The sequence below is a fragment of the Dipodomys spectabilis genome, unplaced genomic scaffold (assembly GCF_019054845.1).
Source record: "Dipodomys spectabilis isolate Male_0828 unplaced genomic scaffold, ASM1905484v1 ptg000480l, whole genome shotgun sequence".
Taxonomy (NCBI): Eukaryota; Metazoa; Chordata; class Mammalia; order Rodentia; family Heteromyidae; genus Dipodomys; species Dipodomys spectabilis.
In genome coordinates, this window is record NW_024871157.1 from 2,808,489 (window position 1) to 2,818,739 (window position 10,251).

General features: G+C 43.4%; 1 protein-coding gene across 1 annotated transcript; it reads left to right on the forward strand.

The window, feature by feature from the left end:
- Positions 1-5,135: 5,135 nt before the first annotated feature.
- LOC122098505 (disintegrin and metalloproteinase domain-containing protein 1b-like) lies at positions 5,136-8,190 on the forward strand. Its single transcript, XM_042668953.1, has one exon. The coding sequence runs from the start codon at positions 5,689-5,691 to the stop codon at positions 8,188-8,190; it is 2,502 nt and encodes an 833-aa protein (XP_042524887.1). The 5' UTR covers positions 5,136-5,688.
- The last annotated feature ends 2,061 nt before the right edge of the window (positions 8,191-10,251 follow it).

Here is a 10,251-nt window from a genome sequence, read left to right on the forward strand (position 1 = left end):
TGGAGGATGTGTATCTGAGCTAGGATTCCCTAATTTTAGATGACTGATCAAAGCTTTTATAAATAGGAACACTTGGGCTTGGAATGTGGCTTAGTGGTAGAGTACTTGCCTAGCATGCATGATGTCCTGGGTTTGATTTCTCAGTACTACATAAACAGAACAAGCTAGAAGTAGTGCTGTGGCTCAAGTGATACAGTGCTAGCTTTGAGCAAAAGCAGCTCAGGGACAGAGCCAAGGCCTGAGTTCAAGACCCACGACTAGCCAAAAATAAAAAAGAACCCTTCAAGAAGCATTGAATATGTTTCAAGGTAGCAAAATTTAAGAGGTAATAGAGGAAAAGACGTGTAAAATTTTTCCTGTTCTAAAAACTTAGCTGAGAGTTGAATTCAGGACCTGTTAAGTTTTTCAGTGAAATATAACTTTATAGACTGAATTTCAGAGCAAGTCAATGTCTGCCCTTGTCTCTGTTAACATCTGAATACTGTAGTGTTGCTATCTTAAGCTCAGAGGATCAGTATGGCATGGGAAAAGGAAGGGCAGAAATTGCCTTTGTTAATCTTTAGTGGAACTTACTGGAATGCATTGTAAATAACTTTGGAAATTTGCTATCTGAGTATCTTTAAAGACTCAGAATGAGTTTTTGTCTTCAGTGTGTAGTGAATTTTTGGTGTGACATAACAGTATCCAAAATGATCATTTTACTTTGAGCACTGGGTTGCCCATGAGTTTAGTCCCTTCAAGATAAGTTCATATGACAAGTACTCCACCTTGACCCCAACCCACCACTGGAAAATGGAATCTGTGCCCACATATGTCCAGCTGAGCACCATACTCCATGTTGAAAAACCCTGAAAGATGCCCAGCTGTTGTAACTAAAAAAAAAAAAAAATAGGTCCTACCCTGGACAGAATTCTTGAAAAACCAGTAGATTCCATGAGACTCAGTACTGTTTGGTCTTCAAAGTGGAGATAAGTATATTCCTAGGCCTATATTAAGATTTACCTTAATGTACAAGTCAGACTTACTAATATCACACAATCCATGCCTAAGTGGAAATGAGCATATCTTCCTTCAATTGTACTGCATAACACTACTGATAACCTAATATTTCTAAGACTACTTATAAAGTAGCCGCTTACAGGGCTGGGAAGGTGGCTCAGTGGTAGAGCGCTTGCCTTGCATACATGAGGCCCTGGAGTTGATTCCTCAGCACCACATATGCAGGAAAAAAAAGCCGGAAGTGGCGTTGTGGCTCAAGTGGTAGAGTGCTAGCCTTGAGCTGAAGAGCTGAGGGACAGTGCCCAGGCCCACGACTGAACCCCCCCCTCCCCAAAAAAAAGAAATAGCCTGGGGCTGGGAAGGTAGCTCAGCAGTAGAGTGCATGCCTTGCAAGCATGAGGCCCTGGGTTCGAATCCTCAGCACCACATAAACAGAAAAAGCAGGAAGTGGCGCTGTGGCTCCAGTGGTAGAGCACTAGCCTTGAGCTGAAGAGCTGAGGGACAGCGCCCAGACCCAGAGTTCAGTCCCCATGACCGGCAAAAAAAAAAAAAAAAAGTAGCCGCTTACAGTCTCCAGTTTTCTCTCATGATATGCTAACCGTCTGTTTATTGAAACTATTGGCATTCAAATATCTTTAGATTTTTTTACCAAAATGTCTTTAGATTTCAATATCTTCCTACTAATACTGCTGGGCAAACATGGAAGAATGACTGGCATAAATTTACTTTTTAAAACACATCTACAAAAGACAGTTAAAAAAAAGAAAACTTAAGAAAGAATAGGCCAAAGCTAGGTGCTGATTGCTCACACCTATAATCCTAGCTACTTAGGAAGCTGAGATCTGAGGATTGTGGTTCAAAGCCAGCCCAGATGGGAAAATCCGAGACTTATCTCTAATCAAACACACCAAAAAAAGCCAGATGCAGAGATGAGGCTTAATTGGTAGACCAATAGCCTTGAGCACAAAGCACAGAGACAGCACCCAGGTTCAATCCCCAGAACCTGTACACACATACAAAAAAGAATAAACTGAAGGAATGATTGACAATGAAGATGTTAAATCAGGTCTTGTATATCAGCATGTGTATAAGCATGTATTTATTGAACAAAACATGTTTCAATAGGAGAATTGGAAATTTCACTTACTTATGTATTTTTTAGCTTAGAAAGGAGAATGTTCCTCTATTATTGATCTTGATCATTCTATCCTACTAAATGAATTACCATAATTAGCCCTGATTATTATAATACCTCACAAATCCTTAATGATTTCCAAATAGCAAGTGTAAAGAAGCTTTTGCTCGTACAGAAATAAGAAATCCAGTGGAAATCATTTAATCTTTATATATATATATTTTTTTTTGTTGTTGTTGTTGTTGTTGTCAGTCATGAGGCTTGCACTCAGGACCTGGGTGCTGTCCCTGAGCTCTTTTTTGCTCCATCACTTTGAGCCACCGCTCTACTTCTGTGTTTTGAGTGGTTAAACTGGAGATCAGTCTCAAGGGCACTTTTCTGCCTGGGCTGGCTTTGAATCACATTCCTCAGATCTTAGTCTCTTGAGTAGCTTAATGCTATGATTTTTTTTAACACTTAGGATATTTTATTGGCATATGATAATTTATAAGGGTCCCTGTTTATACATCACATTTAGTAAAAATCGTTTAGCCATCTACATACATCCTTATTGGGTAATATTTTTTTTTCTCAAATTATAATTCCCAACAATGATTTCAACGGTGACAAAAAGGGAACAGTAGCAATTCCTTGAAGTAGACTGCAATTGGGGAGCGTATTTTGCTTTTTGTTATTAAAATTCCTAGGAGGTTGAAAAGCATACACACCCAAGAATTGAGTCATAGCCTTCTTAAACATCTTTCTTATCTTTTCTGGAAAAATCCTTGGTTCATTTTTATTTCTTTGTTCTAGGCAAAAAAAGTATGTGAATGCAGCTATCCGAGTTATTTTCTGGCACTTGTAATCTAATAATGTTACCAAAGGAACCAACTCAGCTTTAAAACATGTCACAGTGCAGAATTGAAACTGTGGCTTAAAAAATAACCCACACTAATTGTTTATATGCTTAGCTCTGAAAAAGTTAACACCCATAATGGTGTTATACTGTGAAATCCCATACATTGCTCTCAATTTTAAATGGGGTTCTGACATGCAGGTTTTCTTATAAGAAGCTAATGAAATATTTTATTATCTCTACGACAAATAAAGTATCACCTGAGGAAAGACATCATCTGAGAGAGGCATCCCTTTCTTTACTGAAGTAGACAGGACACTTTCCATGTGTCAAACATTCCCTGTAGGCACACCTTGATTTCAAAGTTTGTATGCTATAAATATCTGATTTGATATAAAATTATATGTATGCAAGGTAAAACAAGTAGTCTTTTTGTTTTTGTCGGTCATGGGGCTTGAACTCTGGGTTTGAGCGCGGTCCCTGCGCTCTTCAGTTGAAGGCAAGCGCTCTACTGCTTGAGCCACAGCACCACTTCCGGTTTTCTAGTGGTTTACTGGAGATAAAGAGTCTCATGGACTTTCCTGCCCAGGCTGGCTTTGAACCGAGATCCTCAGATCTCAGTCTCCTGAGTAGCTAGGATTACAGGCGTGAACCACTGGTGCCTGGCAAGTAGAGTCTCATTTTAGGTATCCTGAGGTACACAGAAAAAAATGCATGGGTAAGTTATTGGTAGACAAGGCTTTTTTCACTTTGTAAACTTAGTGCTAGATATAGCAAGGATTTAACATCAAGAACAAATCCAATCGTAGCATTCAGGAGGCTGAGGCAGGATGATAACCATTGGAAGGATAGTCTGAGCTATACAGCAAGTTTGAGTTGGCTAGACTGAGTGACTTCTTTTTTTTTTTGGTCGGTCCTGGGGGCTGAACTCGGCCTGGGCGCTGTCCCTCAGCTCTTCAGCTCAAGCCTAGCACCCTACTCTGAGTGACATTTTGAGACCCTGTCTCAACACCAAGTGTGGGGCTGGGAAGGTGGCTCAGTGGTAGAGTTTTTGCCTAGCATGCATGAAGCCCTGGGTTTGATTCCTCAGCACCACATACACAGAAAAAGCCAGAAGTGGTGCCTGTGGCTCTAGTGGCAGAGTGCTAGACTTGAACAAAAGAAGCTCAGGAGGGGTGGGAAGGTGGCCCAGTGGTAGCGTGCTTACCTTGCATGCATGAGGCCCTGGGTTTGATTCCTCACACAACATAAGCAGAAAAAGCTGGAAGTGACACTGTGGCTCAAGTAGTAGAGCACTAGCATTGAGCTGAAGAGCTGAGGGACAGCGCCCAGGCCCAGAGTTCAGGCCCCACAACCGGACTCCCCCCCCCCCCCCAAAAAAAAAGTTCCAGGATCCTCAGGAAGGGGAGCAATTTTTTTTTTAATACATCATTATCTAGCTTGTTTGTTATAGATGTGCCATAAGAAATTTGAAGAGTCCTATAGAATTTCCTGCATGGGCTGGCTTTGAAACGTGATATTCAGCTCCATTTGCTGAGTAGCTAGGATTACAGGTTAGAGCCACCGGCATAAAAAAAGCCAAAGGTGGCGCTGTGGCTCAAGTGGTAGAACGCTAGCCTTGAGCTGAAGAGCTGAGGGAAGGCGCCCAGGCGCGGAGTTCAGGCCCCAGACTGACCAAAAAAAAAAAGCAGCTCAGAGGAAGTGTCCGGGCCCTGAGTTTAAGCTGCAGGACTGGCAAAAAAAAAAACACCAATGACTGAGGCTGTAGTTCATTGGTAGAATGCCTGCCTCTAGAGAAAACACCCACAGGTTGATCCTCACAACTATAAACAAACAAGACACAGAAATACCAAAATCTGACTACCACAAAAATTACAGCCCAATTTGTCTATTGAAATGGAAATAATTAGAGTTCTAACAAATCCTATCCTTATTATTTTGGTTGGAGACCTGATTGACGAAAGTTCACTTTTACCCCGATCTGTTGTTTTAATGTTGAAGCATTGAGAGGAATTGAACTTTGACCAGGTCTCGTGTCCTTACCTGCTGAAAATAAAACACTATGTCTGCTTTAGTTACTTTTTACAAGCAGATAGAAAGTCCCTAAATCCATTTACTAAAAAGAAAGAATAGTGATGAAAACTTGGACTATCATGATTTTCAGGGAGAGAAAAGTACCAAATCACTGACTAAGGAGGACTGAACAGAGAAACATCACGCAGAAACCTGCAGACAAGAGGAAGAGGCAGCGGGCAACAGAGAACACCGTCCTGCTCAGAGATCCCCAGAGAATCTGCAGCCCCTCCCCCAGGGCCACTCGCCAGAATGCTGGATTTGAAAGAATGAGCAGATTAACGGCTATCAGGAGCAGTGTGGCCTGGACAAAACAAAGTGAAATCAGAGATACTGTACTGCTGAACCACACCAAGCCTTCTACCTGGTTCATCTCTCCATGAACATAAAAAGAAACATAGCCAGGGAACGTCAAACTGTGGCTGTTGAAAGGAACTTCTGTCCAGTGGCTACTGCTGAAGGCCAGGTGAGAAACAATAGGAAAAGACACAGCCTGAAGGCCGTGCTTAAGTGTGGGTCAGCAACTGCCCACAAGGAGCCAGCACACCTCCGGGGATAGTACCGCGTCTCAGAAGAGCTTGTCAGGCAACGTGCTGCTGATGGACACAGGCCTGGCGTTTACCTGATCAACTGATTCCTTTGGGCCATGTCAGTGGTGACATCTCCGAGAGTCTCAGCCTCCATCCTGCCTTCTCTGTGCAAAAGGCAAGTGACCCTAGAAGCAGTTGAGGTAATGTTTCAGACTTGGGCTCCCCCAATGAAGGGACTGAGGCTGGAACTTGCAGCAGGACATCGGTGTGTCAGGCTGGCAGCCATGTTGCTCCTGGGGGTAATTCTTCTCCCAAGCATGCACTGTGACCTGGAATCGGTACACGGCTCTTCCCATGAAATAGTCATCCCAGAGCAGCTGACAGTCAAGAGAGGCGAAGGTCTGGTCCAAGCCGCATCGTACATGCTGTTCATACAAGGCCAGAAGCAGCTGGTTCACCTGAAGGTGAAGACAGACTACTTTGTGAGCGGCTTTCCCGTCTACAGTTACCAACGTGGTGTCCTGGAGCAAGCAGTGCCTTGGCTCTCACAGGACTGCCACTATGAAGGCTACATAGAAGGAGTGCCACATTCTTTTGTTTCTGTCAACACCTGTTCAGGCCTCAGGGGCATCCTGATTAAGGAGGAGGCATCCTACCGCATTGAGCCCATGCCCTCTTCCCAACGGTTCGAACATGTCTTGTACGCCATGGCACATCAAGCCCCAGCCTCCTGTCGTGTGGCTTCCACACACAGCCAAGTGCTGCCCACTGGCCGGCAGCAAGAGAGCAGGGAGCCTCATCACCTCCAGGGGCTGTCCTACTTGTGGTCACACACCAAGTATGTGGAGATGTTTGTGGTGGTCAACTACCAGAGGTTCCAGATGTGGGGCAGTAACATCAATGACACGGTCCAGGGAGTACTGGACATCATTGCTCTGGCCAACAGCTTCACCAGGGGACTCAATACAAAGGTGGTGCTGGCTGGGGTGGAGATCTGGACCGAGGGGGACCTGGCAGAGGTCCTGGTGGACCTGCAGGTGGCACTCAGGAATTTCAACAGCTGGCGGCGAGACAAGCTCCTCCACCGTGTGAGGCACGATGTTGCCCACATGATCGTCGGGCATCATCCCGGACAGAGCATGGGCCAGGCATTTCTCGATGGTGCCTGTTCACGTGGTTTTGCGGCGGCTGTGGAATCCTTCCATCACAAAGATGTCCTCCTCTTTGCAGCACTCATGGTCCATGAGCTCGGGCACAACCTGGGCATTCAGCATGACCACTCAGCCTGCTCTTGTAAAGGCAAGCACTTTTGCCTCATGCATGAAAACATCACCCAAGGAAGTGTCTTCAGCAACTGCAGCTCTGACTCCTTCTACCGTTTCCTTCTCGCACACAAAGGGGCTTGTCTGTTTAACAAGCCACAGCGCAGAAGCCGCAAGCACAGGAGTGCTAGGTGTGGAAACGGTGTGATAGAGGAGTTGGAGCAGTGTGACTGTGGGGATTCATGTGAACAGAATCAGTGCTGTGACACATACTGTCACCTGAAGAAAAATGCAAAGTGTAGTAATGAACCATGCTGTTCTAGATGTCAATTTCGAAAAAAGGGATTCCTGTGTCGTGCTCTTATTGGGTTGTGTGACCTCCCAGAATACTGTGATGGTGCTTCAGCAATGTGTCCTGCAGACAGGTATATGGAAGATGGATCTGTGTGTAATAAGAATTTCTATTGTCGTGGTGGTCGTTGCATGGACTATAATGGTCAGTGTACCTTTGTTTTTGGGAACTCATCAAGATCTGCCTCAAAGGAATTGTACATTAAAATGAACAGGAGAGGCGATCGATTTGGGCACTGTGGCCGTGTCCCTGGGCCCCCAGAAAGTTATATAAAATGTTCAGAAGAGAATGTGCAATGTGGAAAACTTGTATGTGTGGGTATTACTGTAATGCCAAAAATCACAGCCAGTCAAACACTCATTCAGATTCCTTATGGGCAGACATTCTATTGGAGCATGGACGGATTTCAAAATACAGGTGTCCGCGATGAAGGAGATGTCTGGCTAGGTACTCTTTGTGGTAAAAAGAAAACTTGTCGAAATTATAATTGTATTCATACCAACATAATCAAGCCTACGTGCAATGTAGAAAAAATGTGTAATTCAAAAGGAGTTTGCAATGACTTGAAGCATTGCCATTGTTTGGTAGGCAGTGCCCCTCCAGACTGCAAAGATAGAGGAAATGGTGGGAGTGTGGACAGTGGCCCGCCTGCAAATCCAAAAGAAAGCCTAGAACTTGCACAAAATGCCATGAAAAGATCCAATATGGTGCAAAACTTTAAATTAGTAGTAGTAATTACAGTAATGACACTAGCTATAATAGGCGTAACAGTTGGCCTCGTCTACATTATTAAAGGTGGGGAAAGAGAAGTAGTAGAACCAGAAGAAGAGGAGGAGGAGGAAGAAACTTATCCAGAGACCCCCAAAGAGGTTCCAGAAGCTCCTACAGAGATCCCTGAAGAGATTCCTCCAGAAGAGGTGCCATCAGAAGAATCATTTAAAGAACTCCCACCAGAAGCAACAGAGGAACAAATTGAATTAGAGTTAGAACAGGACGAAATATGAAGCTCATCATATCCAGCTCCTCAGGCACCATGCCACACTGAGAAGGCTGGGGAAACAGATTAGGGGGAACAGATGAACCTAGTATTTCTGACTGGAAGCTCAACAGACTAAAAGTATACTAATGTGGCAGGAGTGATTCCTCTATTTTAATTATTCATTTAGTAAAGACGTGCTTATTAGCACATCAAATGCCTTAGTACATTTACTTTTTCATACTTCAGTTGAACTCATCATATATATTTTAGATATCAGTGTCCTTGTCACTATGGACTACTGCTATAAGTCCATGTATCTTGTTTGACATATAGTAATATACATTTCTGAATTTATGACTACTCCGAAGATTCTTTTGTTCAGGTTAACAACTACCTATCATATAAGGGCAATTTTCATGTGATTTGACGATTCTAATGTAACTTCTAACTTTGTATTCATGAAGCAAGAAGTTTTTAAATCCAAAGTAAATAAAATGTAATATACTAGATTACTAGACATGTATTCAGGGACCATGTAGACTTTTTTGAGGCCATTGAGTTTTGTAGCGCTGTTGGAGGGGTTATGGCTGATAAGACCCTAACTGTTATCTAGGTTAACATGCTAGCACTAGAATTGGCGCTGTATCTCAAGTGGTAGAGCATTCACTTGAGCCGAAGAGCTGAGGGACAGAATTCAGGCCCAGAGTTCAAGCCCCACGACTGCCAAAAAAAAAAAAAAAACAGAAGAAGAAGCTAGCTCTGAGCCAGATGTGGGTGCACACAACTGTAATCCCAGCTACTTAGGCAGTGAAGACAGGAGGACCAGGAGTTTGAGATCAGCCAGGCAAAATTAGCCAGACCCTCTTAAAGGATGTAGTTTAGGTGGTCAAAGCCCTGGATTCACCATAGTACTCAAAACAAAAAAGTAAATAAATAAACAAAGAGATGTCAGCATTAAGCCGGGATTGTAGTGCATGTATCTAACACCAGCACTCAGGGGGCTAAGGTCAACATACAGAAGTGATAATCTATCTCAAAACAACAAAAAGAAAAATAAGCCAACACTGGAGGTATGTGGTATGTGTTATGTGACAGATGTGTTATGTGACAGATATATATTTCCAGGTGCTCCCTACAGTCATGTTCTCTTTTTATTCAAAACATTTTCCTTACAAGACAGCCTCTGTCTCCTTTCACTTTTACTGGCTAGTGATGAATTGCACACCCCTAAGTATCTCATAGCCAATGAACATCACCTAGCGTTAGGTAACTATTTCAAACCAATTTTATAATACTTATTATAACTAAGTTATCATAGTTAACAGGGCTGAGAAAATGCATGGAATTAAAATGTTTCTTATTTTCTGTTTTAGAAAGTGTCTATTTGCATTCATATCCTGTGAGAGACCGTCAGTCAGGTAGCCCCTCTCCAGTGCAGGCTACAGAGCTCTGGAGGCGGGAGCTACTTCTCTGGGGAGAGGGCACAGAGCAAACGTATTATTCATACTGCTCATTCTGTGCCAGGCACAGGTGTCAATAAGCATTTGACTTTCATTGTCTTCACTGAAAACTCAGGTTGTCTTCATTTCAATCTCATGTAGCTCAGTGGTAGAGTGCTTACCTAGCAGCATACATGAAACCTGAGTGCTTCCCAGCACCACCTCCAAACCAAATCAAAACCCATCAGACCAAACCAAAGGAAACCTCTCAGTTTCCCAAGGAAACTTCTCTTTGCTACTCAAGCACACAGACATCACAGAGGTTGCTCTTGGCCTAGACAATAACTGCTGAAGTCTACAATCCTTTTGCAGGTGTGACTGAATCTATGCTCTCCAGTACCTGATGAGCCTTTCCCTTCAGTAGAAAAGAGAAGATACTGATACAGTTTTCTTGCCCAAAACATGTCTGCTTTCTCAGCGGCTGCTAAAACAAAGGCCTTACAAGTGAATGCTGTCCTCAAGAACCTACTGAATTGTGTAGTCATGAGACTCACAAAGTATCCTTTCCCCAACTAGAGCTGGACTGCATTGAGTGGCAAGCTAGGAACATCATTCAGTTCTGTAGAACCAGCTGACCAAGATGGTCA

Coding starts and splice junctions, on each gene's coding strand:
- LOC122098505 (XM_042668953.1), top strand. CDS start 5,689: ATGTCAGTGGTGACATCTCCGAGAGTCTCAGCCTCCATCCTGCCTTCT.